This window comes from Vigna radiata, chromosome 11, assembly GCF_000741045.1.
Source record: "Vigna radiata var. radiata cultivar VC1973A chromosome 11, Vradiata_ver6, whole genome shotgun sequence".
NCBI classification, from domain to species: domain Eukaryota; kingdom Viridiplantae; phylum Streptophyta; class Magnoliopsida; order Fabales; family Fabaceae; genus Vigna; species Vigna radiata.
The window spans coordinates 11219997-11241400 of NC_028361.1; the positions used below are offsets into that span (position 1 = coordinate 11219997).

The window sequence follows — 21404 nt, forward strand, 5'->3', positions numbered from 1 at the left end:
ATATATATATATATATATATATATATATATATATATATATTTGACTACTTTGTTATCTATGTTCAATTTTAATTTAATATTGAGAATAATAATGAGCAAAATTATAATTTAATGTAAGAAGTTATTCACGTTCTAGCTAAAGTTGCATAATTTAATCCCTACTCACAAATTAATATAACATTATCATCACTTATTCTATTAAAGATTTGGAAGGAATTAAAAAATTTATACCATATTAATTTCGTAATCTAATGGATCATTCTATTTGTTTCTAACATTTCTTGCTACATTTAATTAATTAATTTCTTTTCAAACTAATAGATTAGATGTACATGTCGAAGGCACCCAACATTCTAAAAGAAAAAAAAAAATCTAAGAACACACTGTCATGCATTTAAAACATGAAAATATATTTATTTCATCATAAACATTACCACAACAAAAATCTTATATTCATATCTTGAAATGACATAGATATGAGAAAATATATACAGTAAAGTTCCAAAAGTAATGAAATGAGTCCACAAACATATAGGCTTCCAAGTCACCTAGAAAGTGTCTCAAAAATCTAAACACGCTGGCATTACAACTACTTTATACTGTCAATATCTTAGAGCGCATGAAAGAAGGGGAAATACCTTCCTACCTTGAGTTTTTGGTTAATAAGTTAGCATAGGTAAAGATTCAGGAAATGGTGTCAAAACTCAGGTTGAACTCTGGGAATGATTTTTAGGATTGCAACAACTAGGAGATGACTAACCAAACCAACTCTTTCTTCCTCTCTCTAAACCCACAGTACTGTTTCTAGACAAAACGGGTTTTGAGAGATCAAACTCTATCTTTACAATGGTAATCGAGAAATGCAAATTTTGGACACATAAATTGGGCAGTTTTAGATTATCTACTAAGGGTTCTTAGGAATACTCATTTTTATAATTCATTTTCTGTTTATAGGACTGTGGAAGAGGGTGTTTTGTATTTGGAAAAGGGGATTTAAATGTCAGATTACTTTTTCTTTTTCGAGAAATTCTATTGACGCGGAGGTTCAAGATACAAAGTAGGGGATGGTGATGAATTCATTGAGATTCTCTATTCTACTAAAGGAGTTGAAGGCAGACTAATTGAACTTCTTGAGACAACTTTATTTAATATTTAATTTACCTTGGTGCATAATAGATAATGTAAATGACATTTTGTTTGGATGAGTAGATCATACTCAATACTCATGAATTCATAGATTTAGGGTTTTATCTATATATGATAATAAATCCAATTAATAGTTATCCATACAGATATAGCATCTAACACAACCATCTCTTTCTTATATCTCTAATTTACAATTTCATATGATTATATCATTAATTTAAATATAAAAAAAATCTTAATATTCATTTTAGCTCAGTATTTTTTTTACTCAACTACTTGAATGTAATAATCCTTTGAAAATAGATCTTTATTTAGTGCTGTATTCACTTCTCACTAATTTTACACACACTAAAAAATAAAGGTTATTACTTCATTCACTCCCTACAATTATTAACTATACCCCACATTATTAGGAAAAACAATTTAAACATTCTTGAGACTTGATTGCATTTTCATTAAATTTCAAAATTCAATAAAAATTCAATAAATTTCAAAATCTAATAAAATTTTAATTAAATTTTGAAATTTATTTGACCCTTTATCAAATTTCAAAATTTAATTGAATGTTTACTAAATTTTAAAATCTGATTTAAATTTAATAAAAACTCAATCGAATTTTAAGATTTGTTAAAAAGTTGATGAGATTACTAAAAAAGGGAAAAAAAGATTAAAAATTATTATGGTTAATTATGAAAAAATTGGAAATGCATAGTGAAACCTTAGAGATGTTTGGTGAAACACTCCCCTGATAAAGAGTTCGGCCCAAATTCAACACGCGTGGATAAAGAAAAGTAAGTTGGTGTTGCTCCCTCCACCCACCACCATTCCTTTTCCCTCCACTTGCCCATTCCTGTTTTACCCCTCCATTCATCTTCATATTCATGTTTTATCCTTCAATATAATTTTATTTTTAGGGTTAATATTTTTTAACTTCTACTCACTCCAATTCCCTACATGAATGCAATGGTTTGATTTATGTTTCTTTCCATTGTTGTATCTTTTAAACTTTCTGATTGTTTATCCTACTGACACCATCGTCCGAAGAGTTAAACAATTTCACATGAAAAAATGTTGATACATAAGGAAGAAATATATGTTGCAATGTGTCAGAAAAAATATTGTGAAAGATAGTTAATTTTTTATAAAAAGGTGGAATCATTTTATATAATCATTTAAATAAAAAATTAAAATATTGAAATTTTATAACTTTAAGAGAGGAATTTGATCATTTATATTTATAAAATTTTAAATCATTTAGAATTTTTTTATCAATGTCAATAAAATTATTTTTTTATGATGTTAGTCATAAAATATTCATTATTGTTAATCATAAAATATTCATTATTGTTTGGAACCGCTGCACCGTCGAATGATCACCGCAAACACCCTACACCATCGCACCACGAAAAGCCACATCAGTGCAATACGAAACCAAACAGACATAAAGACAGGAATATGGAAAAGAAAAGTAAGAGTTTGGAGATAAGAAGAAAGGGATCTGGTGAGAGTTGGAGCGGGTGGGAATCTGGAAAGAGAGAAGGGAGACTTGGGAGAGTGGGGGGTGGGGTTGCGTGAATGAAAATAGGTAAGTAAAAATAGGTAGAAATTTAGGATTTCAGAATAAAGTAAATAAATAGGGTTAAAAGTAAAAAATGTTATTTTTGTAATTAAAAAAAATTGTAGAGAGTTAGAGGAGGTGGAGGGAACAAAGGGTGGTGGTGGAGGGAGTAACACCCAATGTAATTTTATTGATATTTCTCGTGAGTTATGAAGCTTGGAGAAAAGCCTAGAGCCAAGTGTCAACTTTCATGGTTCAATTTAATCCCTCATGCTAGCTTGCTAAATTTGATAGAACTAGTTTCATATCATGATCCAATTATTCTGAAGCTTTAGCATCGCAAGTTTAGATTTGACGATGCATGAGTGGAGATAGAAATGATTTAAATGGTGTGGTATAACGTCTAAATTTATGACTCAAACACGATAATGTCCAAGTTAAAGACGTGCTCATAAGACTTGGATCAGTGGTGGCAAGAGACTAGAAACAAATTTCGTGATGATATAAACAATCTAAGAAGCAATTAAAGGTGCCCAGGCACTTGATTAATGCAGAGTTTGTTTCAAAACTTCAATAAGAGGATGTGGTAGGCGACTTGGTTGGTGAGCATGATGGTGGCTAAGAATTATTTTCTCAACCTTTATACTCTCTAATAATACAATACTTGTTAGCATTTGAGGTTAAAAACTGTTTTGATAGGGAGGTTTGATTCAATCAAGCTACGTAAATTTATTTCCAAACCTAATGTATGTATGCATTTTACTTAAAATAAGGTAGTAATACTTTAACACCCAAAATTTGACAAATTTTTGACACTGCCACATGTTATGTTTTGGGTAGTTCGCGTGTAAAATGAATAAAAAATAATAAATGACGTGGATATTAAATGGAGAGGAGGTCTAAAGAGCGTGTTTCACTTTTACATTAATCGTATTCAGAATTTTGGATTGAAAACCCTAGAGAGAGAAGCACTCATGCCAACGAGAAGAGCTCGACGGAGTTTCTACTGTCACTTGCCAAAGTTGCGTCGTTCAACGGTTATCAGAGGACATTCCGTCGTTGCGCCGCCGATTGAAACATGCTCAGCCCCCGAAAAATTAGTCCCGTTAAGTAATCCCTTTTGCTTGCGTGTCTTCCCACCCTTTAGTGGAAGCGCGCTAACGAAGCAAATTTCGGCGATGTTCCACCGTTTATTGGATATAGAAGTGATGTTTAGTCATTGATGATAACAAGTATATGGATGTACATGGCCAAGGATGAATTTTTGTTAAAAATCAATGTGCAGAAAAAGGCTTGGGAGCAAAGGCCAAATAAGTGGAGAGTTTAGGCAAACTTTCTGCACACGGGGTCAACTGTGAAAATTGGCTTGTTTTCTAATTGAACAAACTTTTTTTAACACTTATTGGATATATAAGTGATGTTCAGCCGTTGATGATCACAAGTATATGAATGTACATGGCCAACGAATAATTCTTATTAAAACTCAATGTGCAGAAACAAACTTGGGAGCAAAGGGCAAATAAGTGGGGAGTTCAGGCAAACTTTCTACAGACGGGGTCAAATGTGAAAATGGTCTTGTTTTCTAATTGAACAAACTTTTTTTAACGCTTATTGGACTTATTGGATATAAAAGCGATGTTCAGAATTTGATAATCACAAGTTTATGGATGAAAATGGCCAAGGAAGAATTCTTGTTAAAACTCAATGTACAGACCTAGGAACAAAGGCCAAATAAGTGGGGAGTTTAGACAAACTTTCTACACATGTCAGTCAACTATGAAAATGATCTTATTTTTTAATAGAGCCAACGTTTTTTAAGACTTATTAGACTTATTAAAGGAATTTAATTTTTTCATAAGTTTAATTCATAAATTCATGTGCACACTTTCATAGTTTAATTAAATTATAATATTTTGAAGTTTGGTATAGTTGATTTTGAACAATAATAATTTTATATTTAAAATTTATATTCATTATTAATGTTGTTAACATAATAAAGATAATATTTAATATATTTGTATGTAATAAGTTAAACAATTAATATTTTTATTTTATCATAAATGTTATTAATTAAAAATTTTAATAAGTCCAAAGTTGGTTCTATTAAAGATAATATTTAATATATTTGTATGTAAAAAGGATTTCTCTCTTTAAGTTAAACAATTAATATTTTTATTTTATCATAAATGTTATTAATTAAAAATTTTAATAAGTCTAGTAAGTCTTAAAAAAAGTTGGTTCCATTAAAAACAAAGTCATTTTTACAATTGACTTCTGTGTGCAGAAAATTTGCCTAAACTCCCCACTTATTTGGCTTTTGCTCCCAGGTCTATTTCTGCACTTTGAGTTGTGACAAGAATTCTTCATTGGCCATGTACATCGATATACTTGTGATCATCAATGACTCAACATCACTTCTATATCCAGTAAGTCCAATAAGTCTTAAAAAAAATTGGTTCCATTAAAAAGCGAGGTCATTTTCACAGTTGACCCCTGTGTGTAGAAAGTTTGCCTAAATTCCCCACTTATTTGGCCTTTGCTCCCAGTCTATTTCTGCACATTGAGTTTTAACAAGAATTCTTCTTTGGCCATGTACATCCATATATTTGTGATCATCAATGGCTCAACATTCACTTCTATATCCAATAAGTCTTAAAAAAAGTTGGTTCCATTAAAAAACAAGGTCATTTTCATAGTTGACCCATGTGTGCAGAAAGTTTGCCAAAACTCTCCACTTATTTGGCCTTTGCTCACAGGCCTTTTTCTACACATTGAGTTTTAACAAGAATTCTTCTTTGGCCATATACTTGTGATCATCAATAGTTGAACATCGTTTCTATATCCAATAAGTCCAATAAGTGTTAAAAAAAGTTTGTTCAATTAAAAAACAAGGTCATTTTCACATTTGACTTCGGGTGCAGAAAGTTTGTCTGAACTCTCCACTTATTTGGCCTTTGCTCCCAAGTCTGTTTCTACACATTGAGTTTTAACAAGAATTCTTTATTGGCCATGTACATTCATATACTTGTGATCATCAATGGCTGAACATCACTTCTATATCCAATAAGTGTTAAAAAAAGTTTGTTCAATTGAAAAACAAAGTCATTTTCACAATTGACCCCAGAAAGTTTTCCTGAACTCCCCACTTATTTGGCCTTTACTCCCAGGTCTGTTTCTGCACATTGAGTTTTAGCAAGAATTCTTCCTTGGTCATGTACATCCATATACTTGTGATCATCAATGGCTGAATATCACTTCTATATCTAATAAACGGTGGAACAACGCCAAAATCTACTCCGTTGATCGATAAACAGCGGTGCGCTTCCGTATAGGGTAAGAAGACACGCAAGCGAAAGGGATTACTTCACGAGACTAATTTTTCGGGGGCTGAGCACGTTCCAATCGGCGACATAGTGACGGAATCCTCCGGTAACCGTTGAACGGTGTAGTTTTGACAAGTGACGGTGGAAACTCCATCGAGCTCTTCTCACTGGAGTGGGTGCTTCTCTCATTTTCAATCTAAAATTTTGAATAAGGTTTTCAAATGCAAAAGTGAAATACGCTCTTCAAACCTCCTCTCCATTCAATATCCACGTGAGTTATTATTTTTTATTCATTTTACACGTGTACCACCCAGAACATAACACGTGACGGTGTAAAAAATTTGTCAAATTCTGGATGTCAAATATCATTACCCAAAGCATGTTATCCTAAACTCACATTTACTTAAATATACAAATTTATGAAATTGTGTTGATTCAAAAATCAATACCACATGCACATATTCAAGCACTAATTTTTTTTATTCCAGATTGTCCACCGCATTCGGAGCACTCGACTTGTTCATTAATGCGATCCTTGTAATTATGTTTTCTTAAAAGACCAAAATTTTATGGACTCCTCACTTCAATTTTTTCTTAGTTTCATCCCAATTAACAAAATTTCACTTTGATCTTTTAATGTACTAGAATACCCATGCTTTTTCCGTTAATTTATAACACTAATTTAATCAACTGAATGACTCATGACAGACTGGGACCATTTTCCTATCCGTTTGATTCAGCTCAACCAAACTAGCCTTTTAATCTTTTCCAAACTGATTAATTGCCCCACCAAAGAGCTATTCAAATTTTGCATTTGCTTCTAAATGTTCTCTAGATTCCTCATTTTGCAAAGAAGATATGCATACCTCCGCCATTGTGAGTGTAAAAGTGAAAATATACCAATCAGTTACATTCTCCTTTAATCCTCATCAATAGATTTACAGTTCTACAGTAAATGATTAATTAGAAAGACGCATGGGCAGGTACAGTGAGCAATCAGATTATAACTACCCTCCTCCTCAAAAAAAGAAAAGGCAAAAGCAAGTTAGAGTCAAAATTTCTTTTTCACAATTTAATACTATTTTGTCCTTAACTTAGATTGCCGTCACGTACCTTTTTCCTTGCTACTTAAGGAGAAACTCTTTCTCAGCCAAAAAAGAACAATGTATGTATAAATCACGGTAGCAACTACAATGATGGCGCCAATATAGACACATGCAGTGGCAGCACAGACGTAAAGGTACCTACAGAACAATTGAACAAATTGAAAGTGTTACTTTGCAAGGTTATATGTTATCTATAAATCCCTATAACTTATAATTCAAAAAATCACTAGGGATAATTCTGGGATTAAATCATGCATCAACTTTAGACATATGATTCAAGGAAAGCTCACTTGGGAGAAAAAACACTCCAAATAAACAAGTGATTCCTCATCAACAGCAGGACAATTGTGTACACAGTCAAGAGAACAGAATTTATGGTCAGCGGTACCAAGCATGGAAATCCAAGAAGGGTCTTGAGAATTTCTCCAGAGTTTCCGTTTCTGATAACCAGTGGATAGATTATGGCCTTGACAGAGATGTACAGCACCATACTCAGAAAGAATAACATCGGGGATGCATAAGTAATGATGAACATTAGAAGACCTGAAAGGAAGGTTGAGTGACTTGAAATTCCCTGTCAATGAAAGGTAATACCTTGCTGAGGAAATAGATATTCATGGACAATCAAAATCCCAAATGTAAAGTAGAAACTAATATAATTTTTACTTAAATAATTACAAAAAGAGAAATGGGAGACATTACAATAAAAGCTCCAGCTACGTCAATTGTAGCTAGTGTATTACTATTCCCAAGAGCAAAATGGCCTGCCATTCCCAGATAGTATAGAGCAGTAATCTAAAAAAAAAACAGAGTATCAACATTTTAAACACTCGTTAAGCATTAAAATTTAAAAGGAAATGCTAGATGTGAATGAGCAAGTACATATAACATGGCCTCGTCACAGTACAATTATTTAAGTTTCAACTGAAGCAAACTCATATTTTTAGAACCACTTAATTCAAGTAGAAAGTAAAGTAAAAGATGCAAAGATCATTTCTAAATAAAAGAACCTCGAAAGTCAATTCCAACTATGAATATTATACCATCAAAATTAAGAATAAAAAGTATATGCTCTAATAGTGAAAGATTTTTACACTATCACCTAATAAAAAATCACCGTGTATAATAAGTTTATTAACTTCTAGAATAACTACTTTAAAAATAATACAAAACATGAATTTTTATTTGTTGACAGCGTAAAAACTTTTGCATTGACAGTGCATGCCTATTAAGCCCTGAAATTAATAATTGGTATATAAAAAAAGTGAACTTAAATTACCCTATATTAGAATGCAGGTCAATGACTCTTAGTTGGCACCACACTTTGGGTCCCAAAACTAATGTAATATCAAAATGAAAAATAAAATCCACCATTTATCCATGAAATCTTGCAACTAACCTCAACCCACTGCTTATGACATGAACCACTGGAAGAAAATGTAAGCATGCTGGCCAAGAATTGAATAAAGAGCAGCAACACAGGCATCGCATTGATGGATTGTTGAAGCAACAACTGCAGCAGACACCAGAAAGTTATGTACAAGCATCCAACTATGTACAAGGAATCCTTCAATACCAAAATACGAGTCATGTTCTGAATTTCAACAGGAACAGAAGCAGACATGCAGATGCTTTTCCTTGAGAATACTTCAGGAGTTTGCATAGGCATAATCCATGGCAAAATCAATACAACTGCAACAGTGGTGATTCCCAGAACAGCATAGAATGCTTGTATTGATAAGTTTGCATCATTATTATATGGGATTGACATGTCCTGATATTTCACAAAATGCTGTAATGCCAACAAACCAGACATAAGCAAGCTGAACCAAATCACTGTTACAACTTTTGTTTTAGAGTGCACTAGGTACAATATAGATATGCCCAAAATGATGACCATTGCACATGATGCTATCTGAATCAAGTTTATATATTGGTTGCCAGCCTGCTCAAGCCACTTGGCAATGTCAGGAAGATTAGTCCAATTTACACCACCTTGATGCCAGCCTCCCAAAATTCTTCCAGTAAAAAGAATAAGGAACAGTGAACTTATTTGCCATCCTAATATATTTCTTTTTTCCTCTGTTGAACTGAGAATATCATGTGCTTTATTAAGATCCAAAGACTGTATTGCTTTACGAAAAAATAACAAGTTAATTGTAGATGTTAGGAAATTCCAAATATAATGTTCTTCCTCAATCATGGAACTTGATCCCATACTGATGACAAGGGTCAGGATGCCAAACAAAACGAACACATCATCAAATTTCCATGGCTTCAAATAATTTTCATGATCTTGCGTCTCCCAAGAAGGAATTTCTTTGTGGATGACAAACACAAGTCCCAAAAGTATCAAGCATGATATGATTAAAGCAGCAACTCCAAGAACAAGTAAATTAACTGGTTTCTGCACAAACACAATCATGATGAAATGAGTTAGAGAAACTTTAAAGAAAACAAGCAGTTAACATGAAATAGTGGTTATTGATGCTCTCAAATAATATTAAGAAATTTTGAGTAAGATCACACATACATCAGTTGCTTTGTGTGATAACCACTCACTTGCTGAACTCAGAAACTCGTAATATGCAGCAACAATGCTGTCATAACCTTCTGTACCATTAAACCTAGAAAACAAATGCCAACTAAAAATATTCAAAAATATTTCTAGTGGAACTGATTCAAAGTTAAATCTAAGCAGAACAAACTTGTCTAGTACCTGGAGAATACTTTAGCCTTCCAGGCATCATGGAGAGTAGCAGCATTTACGTACAAGCAACAAAACAACTTCTCCTCCCTACCTTTACATTCACTGATTGTGGGTTCACTATTAGTAATGAAGGTGTCACAGAGAAGATTTCTACAGGATAAACCAGGCAATTGTGCTTGAAGTAATCTGAACAACTGCCATGAGTTCAACTGCAGTGCCCTAAGCTTTTGGTCATCTAACTCCCCAAAGAAGCAAAAAGGATAAAATCACGTAATTTTACTGTTAAAAAATAATATGCTTGATGGAAGCAGATATCAGAAAATGTCATATCACCTGCTGTATTCTTCTGTTAAATAGACAAGCATAGACAAAGAGAACTAACCTGTCAGAGAGTCAACCATTTGAGAGATCAAAACACCAATATTATTTTTTGGAATTGGCACGCCAAAAAGTAAAGCTAATGTTGGTGCAATATCAACCTGGTGCACAGTAAGAAGATGTAAATTGCATACATATTTGACTGCTACCCATGATCTCTAGTTAAATGGTATTTTGTCATTGACTCTGGTTAAACTGTATGATAGGTTCAAGATTTAAAAGCAAGAAGGAGAGAGTGCTGAATAGTTAGATAGCAGAATAAGTTTCAACAGGTAAGGAGAAAACTTATGTAAAGACAAAGAGTTTCATTAGATATGGATGCATGGCGACAGAAGAAGACTCATACAATGAATGCAAGAAGATTCCTTCATGGCTTGCAAAATAAGGTAAATACATCGAGAGTCAAAGAAGTTAGGAAAATTATCAAAAATGGTTAGTCTTGTGTGCGCTACAGCCTACAAACATTAAGTATAGTGTTATTACCTGGAAAATTGTGTCAGGATTGGATGAGGAATGGTGAAAGGTATGGGGTTTTGGCCCAATAAATAGGGCTAGAGAGTCTGTTTCCTCGTAGGACGAACCCCCATGATTACCATTCTCAGTCATTCCATGGTCGCTGACTACAACCTGCACATCCATTTGCACAAGAGATTAATTAAATTTGAAAGAACTTGGTCTTTACAGTTTTAATTAATAACTAGCAAATGATAGCCACAGAAAAATATGTAGAAAACATAAACTACAATTTAGAATAAATAACACTTAAGGTGAAAAACTACAAATGAAATGATAGGCACCCAGAAATACAGAAAATACAAGACAATTGTTTGTTTATTATGAACAAAACTGCACTACAAAAGTAGTAGGAACAGATAACAACAGTGTACAACAGAGCCAAGGCCTTTCGAGAGCACCTTTCTCTCCTAACCCCCTTTTCCAAACAATCCAAAAAGCTACTCTACAACAACCTAAATACAGACTATATATAATAGTATGTTATACAAGTTACAGCTGTGGAAGGTTATAATTACCTCCTTTATTTATTTCTCCTTGTATAAACCCTACCACTGAACCTATTATGAAAATTAAAATAACTATAGATATGTATAGTGTACAAAAAAAGTGGAGACTTGAAACCCCATCATGCATTGATTTTTACTCTTCCAAGAACATGTATTGGAAATAATGTAGTCATAGAATAATGTGAAAGGGAAGAACTATTTATTAATTAGGTAATACTGTAAAATTAAATTCTCGAAATTATGTGTAATTACAATAGTTTATATACCTACTATCTTGTTTCCTCTCTCTCTTCAGTGTACAAGCTCAAACATGCAAATGCATCATTCCTGATATAAGCTATACCAGAACCATATAAAGAAGCTAAATAGAATTAATCAACAAAGGAACTTAAGTTATCTGCCGCTTGAATCAATTGGTTATTTCAAAGTTTGTCTATTCCAATTCTCTTACAAAATCCTTTAGGGCAGAAAGTTGGTTATCAGCATAGTTCACTATCCAATTCAACATAGGATGAAGCATGTAAAATTGACAGCTTCATCAATTAAGAAATTGAAAATGGGATATTTACCCTACACCACATTCTAAGAAAATTGTTAAAATCTGATTTTGATTCTACTCTCGGCAAGCTAGGAATAACTAAAACTCATTCCCCAGCTTGGGGTGGGGGTGTCAGGAATCAATCCTAAGATTACAATCAACTATTCTAATTTTATTTCATTTCTGTAATTTTGGATTCCTAGTTAATTTTGGGAATATCCTATTTATTGTTTTCTTTTAAAATTTTCTTCCTTTTTTCTCTATAAGGTATCTCTGCACGTATGAAATGACTTTCTTCATTATCATGTTCATCTTTATTAGAGTTGTCTTACTTCATAAATGGATTGTACTTTTTCTTTTCTTTTCTTTTTAGTCACTTACTAACTCTAGTCAGTAACAGTCGAAGTTCTCTTATGGTTAGTTTGTTGGAGTATTAACACTGCTGCAATGGATATTCCTCCCATCAATTTTCCACCACCTCAAACTCCATTAATGTTAATGTCTTGAAATATCCACACCACAATAAACAAGTCATCAATTCTGTAGTACACAATTCAAGCAAAAAAAGAATTGTCACAAACCAGAAGTGTCTTCCCTTGATCATCTTCTAGATTTTGCAAGGTATTTATATGAATCGTCTTCACTACTTCATCCATTTCAAAAAGTTTTGAAGCCATTAACACACTGAAATAGTAGATATCCAAGTCAAGCTATGAGAACAGAATGAAATGGCATGCATAGAGTGAAGAGAAAATGATGATACCTGTTGCGCCCACCAAGATGTCCAACATGATCCAGGCCTAAATAATGAAGTATCTATAATAAATTTAGTAACATGTATATAAATGAAATTATATCTTCACTATAAAGCATCACGCAATTCCAAACTAAACAAAATATCCACAATTGATGCATGCTGAAACTAGACTTGAGATTTAAGACTGATAAAAATATATTCTTGAGGGCTTAATAATCCCTCTCCTTATCTTCTATTTATAATGAAAATACAAGAGTACATGGAACACCAAGAGTCTGCACTAGACTACTAGGTACAACTCATTAATCATTCTGCAGACTAGCCAAAATGATGATACCTATATATAATGATTCTAACACTCCTCCTCAAGCTGGAGCAAATAAACTCAATTCGAGGTCCCCTCAATGACTTAGTCAACACATCTGCGAGTTGGTCATTTGATCCAACAAACTCGGTACATATTTTTTTTGACAATAACTTTTCCCGAACAAAATGACAATCAATCTCTATATGTTTAGTTCTCTCGTGAAACACTGGATTTGATGCAATGTGAAGGGCAGCTTGGTTATCACAATACATCTTCATACTCTGGATGTCACAGAAGTTAAGCTCTTGAAGGAACTGTTTCACCCATATAAGTTCACATGTTAGTGATGCCATTGCTCTATATTCAGCTTCAGCTGTTGATCGAGCCACTACATTTTGTTTCTTACTTTTCCATGAGATAATGTTTCCACCAAGGAAAACACAATATCCAGTAATAGATCATCTATCAATAGGAGAACCTACCCAATCAGCATCACAATATCCTGATACCTGAAGGCTTCCTTTCTCTTCATATAACAGCCCTTGCCCGGGAGCCTTCTTTACATACCTTAGGATTCGAATGATAGCATTCGAATGGCCAACACATGGAGCTTACATGAACTGACTAACCACTCCAACAGCAAAAGATAGATCCGGCCTTGTAATAGTGAGATAGATTAGTTTTCCAACAAGTCTCCTATGTCTCTCTAGGTCGCAAAATAACTCACCTTCAGTTGTTAATTTTTGATTTGGGTCCATAGGACTGTCAGCCGGTCTACAATCAATCATGCTTGTTTCTTGCAAAATATTCAGGGCATACTTCCTTTGGGAGATTACAACTCCCTCTTTTGACTGAGCTACTTCAATGCCTAAGAAGTATTTGAGGCTTCCAAGATCCTTGGTTTGGAAATGTCTACACAAGTACTCCTTCAATTGAGATATTTCAGCATTATCATTTCCTGTAATGACTATATCATCAACATATACTATTAAGTAAACACATTTCCTAAGAGATGAATGACAATAAAAGACTGAATGATCTGCTTCACTGCGTTTTAGCCCAAATTTTTGAACAATCGAGCTGAATTTTCCAAACCAAGCACGTGGTGATTGCTTGAGCCCATACAAAGATCGATGCAATTTGCAAACCATACTAGACTCCCCCTGAGCAACAAACCCAGGAGGTTGCTCCATATAAACTTCTTCCTCAAGATCACCATGGAGGAAGGCATTTTTGATATCCAATTGATGAAGTGGCCAATGACGAATTGATGCCATCGCGAAGAAAAGACGAATGGTAGTCATCTTGGCCACGGGAGAAAATGTGTCACAATAATCAAGGCCTCAAACCTGAGTGTACCCCTTTGCAACTAGCCGGGCTTTGAGCCTATCAATGTCACCATTAGGGCCGACTTTAACTACATATACCCACTGACAACCAACAACCTTTTTGCCCGGGGAAAGTGGCACAAGCTCCCAAGTATTACTGTGGTCAAGAGCCTGCATTTCTGCAATCATGGCTTGTCGCCATCCAGGATGATCAAGTGCTTCTTTCACATTTTTGGATATAACCACAGAAGACACTGAGGATAAAAGGGAATAAAAGGAGGACAACAATCTGTGATAGCTAAGAAAATTATAAATGGGATGAGGGTTGCGAGTGGAACAAGTACTTTTTCTGAAAGCAATGGGCCAACTAGAATCATCTTCACAAGGAGGCGTGGCAGGAGGCGATGATAGAGAAGAATCTGAAGAAGGAGATCCACCATTTTCTGGAAGAGGACTGCCCACAGGGGTACTGTGTCGGGAGAGATCAATATGTGGAGAGGAAGGTTCGGGAGGACCTTGAGCATGACTTGAATTGACTGGGACATTGGAGATATTGGACTCAACTACTTGAAGAGGAAGGACCTGTTGGAGGATATGAATATCTTGAACAGATGGAGAAAAGAAAGGTGTTTATTCAAAGAATGTTACATTAGCAAACATGTAGTACTTCCGGGTTTCAGGAGAGTAACACTGGTACCCTTTTTGAAGCCGAGAATAAACCAAAAAGACACATTTGATTGCACGAGCGGAGAGCTTGTCTAGCCCTGGAGACATGTCGTGAACAAAACAAACACGACCAAAAACTCGAGGAGGGGTGTGAAAAAGAGGATCATTGGGAAAGAGAATGGAGAAAGGGACTTTATTATTGAGAAAGGAGGAGGGCATCCTATTAATAAGAAAACAAGCAGTTAAGATGACATCCCCCCAGTGATGAACAGGAATATGGGCACCAAGAAAAAGGGTACGAGCAGTTTCAACCAAGTGTCTATTTTTTCTTTCGACTATACCATTTTGCTGGGGTGAATGAGGACAAGTGGACTGATGCAAAATACCATGAGAGCTAAGGATTGCAGAAAAAGAGGATGAGAAATACTCTTTAGCATTATCACATCTTAAGATTTTAATTACTTGACTAAATTGGTTCTTGATTTCATTCAAAAAAGATGTGAAGATGGGTAACAATTCAGAGCGATCTTTCATTAGATAAACCCAAGTACATCATCTAGAATACTCATCAATAAATGTAACAAAATACCTAAAACCAAAAGAAGAGATGCGACTAGGTCCTCAGACATCAGAATGAATAATAGAAAAACTAGAAGTACACATTGATTGAGACCTTTTAGGAAAGACAGATCTAACATGTTTTCCTAGTTGACAAGACTCACATTCTAAGGTCTGAAGACCACTAAGTTCAAGACACATCTTTTTTAACTTTGACAAGTGAGGATGACCAAACCGATCATGTAACACTTTAGGGGGGAGAGCTCCAACACAGGATACCTGTGCACAAGATCCAAAATGGTATAAACCTCCAGCTTCATATCCTTCTCCAATCTGTCTCCCCGAGCCACGCTCCTGTATAACAAAAGATTTTGAATCAAAGGTTATTGAACAATGTAACATTTTGGTTAACTGACTTAAGGAAATTAAATTGAATGGACAGTTAGGGACAAAAAGAACATATTTCAAAGTGAGAGAGGGAGACAGGGAGACTTGACCGACTCCCTTTGAACAAGTTTTAGAGCCATTTGCAAGGGTAACGAAATGGGGTTTTTCTTGGAGGGAAAGGGTTGAGAACAATGAGGTATTACCAAAGACGTGATCAGAAGCACCCGAGTCAATTACCCATGAATTTGGACCTTCCACGGATTGAGAAATGGAAGTTGTGGACGTACTTGAGGACTGAGATGATTGCGCCAAGCTGTTAGACTTTAATCGCAGATACTCTTGATACTCATCCTCAGTGAACATGGAGTTGGAAGTGGGAGTGTCAGCCTTAGAGATATTGGTTGTTTTTGAAGGAAAGCCATGCAAGGAGTAGCAGTTTTCTTGGGTGTGACCCACCCTCTTACAGTAAGTGCACTGCGAATGTCCCCGACCTCCACGTCCTCCTCCTCTAGTGCCATGTCCTCCTCTTCCTCGTGTGGCAACCATGACAGATGGTTCCATTGTTTCATGAGCTTCTTGAGATTGAGGCATTGGAATACGAAGAAGATGTGTGGTCAAGGCTTCCAAGGAAGGGACCTCATGGCTTGTCAGAAGTTGATCTTTGATGTGATTCAAATCTAGAGGCAAAGCACGAAGGATCATCACCATATAATACTTGTCAAGCTTCTTCTTGATGTCTTCCTAAGATTCCACTTCCAAGAACATTCTCAACTCTTCCACAGCTGTTTGGGCTTCAGTCATGAAGGAGATCGTATCATGGTCTATCATTTTGAGACTTGCAAGCTTGTTTGTTTTATCATAGAGACGTTGGATATCATTAGCATAAATGCTTTGAGCTTTCTTCCAAAACGAATGACATGTTTTGAAGGCTCTAAGAGATATCAAAAGTCGTGGTTCCACAAACTGCCACAATAGGGCACACAACTGGACATCTTCTTGTTTCCATTGTTCAGCTTTTTCAGAAGGAACTTGGCTTCCATCCTGCTCAAGGTGGTCATAATGGCCTTGACCGAGGAACCACATTTCCACAGCTGCAGACCAAGACAGATAACTTTTTCCGTTTAGCTTTTCGGAAGTAATCGAGGAACTTCCAAAGAAGGAAATGACACTTCCAGACGCCATTTTGGATAAAAAACAGAGAAGGAACCGTGAGAGAGGAGGAACTAGAAAACCCTAAAGGGTTTCTTAGGGTTTTCTTCAAGGGGAGCTTCTAGACTTCACTAAAGCACGGTTTTGAGGGGCAGAACAGAGAGAGGAGGCTCGGGCGATGGCTATGGAGGTGTCGCGGTGACTTTCCGGCGGGCAGAGGACGGCGCGTGGACAGCACACGCCTGTTCACAACGCACAAAGAGGCTGCGCGTGGCGGAGCGTGGAGGAGAATCAGACTACCCCACTGGTGGGGTTGGCCGTCGCATGAAGAGGCAAACCAGATCCCGTGGTCGTCGGACGGAACAGTGACGACAGACAGTGGCGGACGACAGTGAACAGCGGCGGACAGCAGCGGACAGATGCGAGATGGCAGAAAACCAAGTTGAAGAGCTCCAAACTGCAGTTGACAGCTGCAGATGGTGGCAAGACAGCCGCGGACAACGGAAAATGGCACCGGATAGATGCGACAGTGTTGGTGGACTACCCAGGATGAAAACCAGAGCAGGATGAACCTGCTCTGATACCAACTTGAGATTTAAGACGGATAAAAATATATTCTTGAGGGCTTAATGATCCCTCTCCTTATCTTCTATTTATAATGAAAACATAAGAGTACATGGAACACCAAGAGTCTGCACTAGACTACTAGGTACAGAACTAGGTACAACTCATTAATCATTCTGCAGACTAGCCTAAATGATAATACCTATATGTAATGATTCTAACAACTAGAAAACATACAATTTTGAACAATCCTTATACTACAAATGAAGCTTAAGACCTAACTTTCACTAAAAAGTTTAAAGGCATCAATTTAGTGCATGTGTATGTTCAAAAAAAGTCAATGATTGAAAGAAGTCAGTTGATAACAGAGATATAAACAAAGCATGTATAATCGAGCTACCAGTAAAATGATGCAGTATATGGTGTAAGTATTAATAAGTAGAACCACAACAAATGTATTTTTTTTTTCCTATTTAGGTGTAATCATGCAACTAGAGCCAAACCAACTGTTATATTATAGTTGATAAAATCACAAGTTCTTGTTAGGTATAGAAAGAGACAATCAACCTAACCAACTTACAGTTAATAAAAGGTAGTACTAATTGTCGTAAGATTTCAATTAAGTCCATCTAACAGCAACTTGGCAGTTGGCAATAGTTATAATAGTAAGAAAATGGTAAATTTGATTCGGTTATCAAATATCACATGATCCCTGAAGTACATCTCTTCAAAAAGACTAGTGATATACCGTTAGAATGAAAGGAAGTGAAAGGGAAATTGTCTCCATGTAATCAAACTGTTAAAGTTCCAAAACAAACCGAGGCAGTCCAACAGTCTCTTCTTATTTAATCTTCAAAAATTTACAAACACGTTCAATAAAATCATACTCAAACCTTTTCCAAGAAATTTATTCGTATGGAAACAGTTATTTTTCCCCAAAAGAAAACAGGGGATATAAATAAGTTTAGGAATGCATGAAAAAACTCAGAAATATGCAAAAGCACACTTGGAAAGGCAGACAACATATGCACACTAGAAAGTGAAATTTATATCCAAATACAATACATAGAAATACACCAAAGCAAGCATACATGACACCAACTGTTCATCAGTAATATGACATCAATAAAGCAACAGCCAATCTTTTGGCCACAAAAAGAACATGCAAATGTTTGAAGGAGGGGTGTTAAAACCTTCAGGTTCTATACTACTGACTGAAAAAAAAAAAAGGATAAGGTGCAGAAAAAATATGTACTAGTTTGTAAATTGCAAATTATCAAAAAATGAAAATTCAAATAATGTCAGCTGGAAACCAACCAAATTATGAAGTAGTCATAACAATTATTTACCAGAAAATTCCAATCATCTCTACTAAGCTCATCAACAAGATGTCGAGACACATTTTGATCAACTTGTACAGTATCTTTAACCTGTAGTAGTATAAAGATTCAGACAAATAATGTAAAAGCAATCATACTATTTTATGTATAAACGTAAAAGCATAGATACAAACAAGCCAAGTAAAGAAACACATTACTTTGTCCTTGTCTGAGGCATAAGAAATTATCAATGAGAAGTCTTCATGGATTGAGAGGTCAGATAAAATATTTTCATTTTGTACTCATAAAGCAAACTTACAAAAAAGCTGGTAACTCCATCATGTCTTTCAAATAAACCAGGAAACAACTTGAGCCATGTATCATCACCATTCATGACCATTTTCCAACCAATCTTAAAGAACTGTGCTGCAATAAGCAAGTAATGGTGACATCTTTACTAACAAAAAAATGGTCGATTTTTCCAACATGGGTTGCTACAATAATATAACTAACCAAGAAGATTGTCTTCTAAATAAGCCTGGGTGTTAAAGTTGAAAGCCACATCCAGGAAACCGCCAATTGCTCCAGAAACCATGGCCTGGAAATAGAAACAAAAAATATATGATTAATAGATGTCAGAAAAAGGAAAGGAAATCAATAAACCGCGTGCCTTCCTTGCTTACTTCCACGTTGGAAACAGGATAGGACACTAACCTTCAAACGAGGCATTGTAACAGTAGGAGCAGCAGCTATAGCATGATATCCAACAGCCGTACCATTTGCCAGCAATGACTGTGTATACGGCATAGCTTCCATAAAAACCTTGCTAGGAGGCTGATCCTTCTTGCCAAGCACAAATTCCGCCGGAAGGCCATCAATAACCTACAGCAAAAACCATAGACCGAAGCTCGTGAAAAACCAAAACACATGAGCAGCCAAATTAGACCTCAACGAATACGACATTTCCGGAAAAGGTACATACCATTAAGACAAGTCGATCATACAAGGGAGGAACCTCGGATACTTCCTACACAAACAACATTTTCCAAATCCATCAGTGCACACACAACAAAATTAGAAGCAGAAATGAGAATTGCATTCCATCAAATCAATCAACCTATAACAACCATAAAAGATCTCCAATTTACAGAAACTAAGAACGGAATGAATATATCACATACAGCGATGCGAAATCAAACAAATGATTATTCGTAACAAGTAAAGATAATTTAAATCTCAAAGTCAAACAAAGAGAATACGCGATTCACCACCACAACCTGATACAAAATCCTAAGGCTCTCTGGCGGCAGAGACGCATCGCTATGATTTCGGACGCCGTGGACATCGCAGGTCGGTCGTCGGAAACTCTCCGAACCACTGAGGATGAAAGTAGAAAATGGAGAAATGAATAAGTGGAAAGGTTGGTTAGGAAATGGAATGATAATATTATAGTGTTACCTGTGGCCGGTGAGAAGTGGTTTGACGGGGAAGAAGCCGAAAACGAAGATGGAGAGACCGATGAACTGAATTGTAACTGCTGCAACGGTGAATAGTGTCAGCTTAGTGCAAGAAACTGAGGACATTTCGTCTACGACTTCTCCTCCGTCGAGGAATCCACAACGCTAGGCAGAGAACGGATACGTCTCAGGGACGACTGCCGGAAAGAGGATGGGTGCAAAAGGGGGAATTCTTGAATGCCACCGTGTCCTATTTTGTCATTTGCTAGGTACAAAACTATAGATATGCCAACATGAGTTATTAAATGTTTGATTTTTATTTTATTTTTTTAAAATATGTTTTTAGTTATTCAAAATTAACACAAAATTAAAATTAGTTTTTTTATAAAATTTTATATATTTTGATTTTTAAATTTTAAAAATAAATTAATGATTTTTTTAACTCATTAAAATTTGTTGAGTTATTTTGTTTAGAATAATTAATTAAAGTTTAGAGGCTTTGTTAGTGTTTAGGAAGCAAATTCTTATCTTTATGTTATGGGATATTTATTAGTTATTTGAGTTATTTAGAATTGATAAACACTAATGTTTTTCTTTTTATATTTCAGAGTTCAATAAAGGTATTATAAAGTCAATTTTTCATTCACTAAATACTTTTTCTTCATCAATTTTTTTTTTTATATTTGGTAGTAGAGTTTATATAAACGTGAGTTTTTTTTTTTTATATTTGGTAGTAGAGTTTATATAAATGTGAGTCTAAGCCTCACATCAATAGTAGGAAAAGTCAACACATACATGAATTTTTAAAATAATAAGATATTGTCCATTTTGAATCAAGTTTTTATGGATTTGATTTTGATACCACTTCAAAAAGTCGCTTACTATTTTATGTGTATATAAATTCATGTTCATCTCTTATTTTATCTTAGGTTTAATGTCTCAATAGATCCCTGTTTTCGTCCAGAATCTCAAATAGGTCCCTTTTTTTTTTGACGTCTCAATTGAGTCCTTATTTTCTTAAAATTGAACCAAATAGGACATTTCTGTCAAATTGAGATGATGCCATTAGGAAGAGTATGCTAACAGTGTAATTTTTTATTACGTGGCATTGAAAATGTGACTGTTTGTATT

At 35.1% G+C, this 21404-nt stretch overlaps 2 protein-coding genes across 5 annotated transcripts; both read right to left on the reverse strand.

Moving 5' to 3' along the window:
• Nucleotides 1-2504: 2504 nt before the first annotated feature.
• Nucleotides 2505-20530, reverse strand: LOC106778008 (GPI ethanolamine phosphate transferase 2). Of its 4 annotated transcripts, none has more exons than XM_022787441.1 (18): nucleotides 20275-20530; nucleotides 20094-20193; nucleotides 19799-19843; nucleotides 19531-19698; nucleotides 19330-19414; nucleotides 19136-19242; nucleotides 18847-18927; nucleotides 12545-12597; nucleotides 12363-12465; nucleotides 10705-10848; nucleotides 10226-10322; nucleotides 9853-10078; nucleotides 9667-9760; nucleotides 8533-9540; nucleotides 7836-7928; nucleotides 7424-7707; nucleotides 7141-7271; nucleotides 2505-2533 (listed from the first exon to the last, which is right to left on the reverse strand). In XM_022787441.1, exons 1-18 carry the CDS (start codon nucleotides 20397-20399, stop codon nucleotides 2520-2522), a joined length of 2958 nt encoding a protein of 985 aa, XP_022643162.1. In that variant the 5' UTR covers nucleotides 20400-20530; the 3' UTR covers nucleotides 2505-2519. The 4 variants fall into 4 exon arrangements, with proteins under 4 accessions (XP_022643162.1, XP_022643164.1, XP_014521369.1 ...); XM_014665883.2 differs by lacking the exon at nucleotides 2505-2533 and adding an exon at nucleotides 6923-7045; XM_022787442.1 differs by lacking the exons at nucleotides 2505-2533; nucleotides 7141-7271 and having other exon boundaries at nucleotides 7542-7676.
• LOC111242761 lies at nucleotides 15677-16511 on the reverse strand. The gene is made up of 2 exons (XM_022787444.1): nucleotides 16072-16511; nucleotides 15677-15751 (listed from the first exon to the last, which is right to left on the reverse strand). Exons 1-2 carry the CDS (start codon nucleotides 16490-16492, stop codon nucleotides 15714-15716), a joined length of 459 nt encoding a protein of 152 aa, XP_022643165.1. The 5' UTR covers nucleotides 16493-16511; the 3' UTR covers nucleotides 15677-15713.
• Nucleotides 20531-21404: the final 874 nt, after the last annotated feature.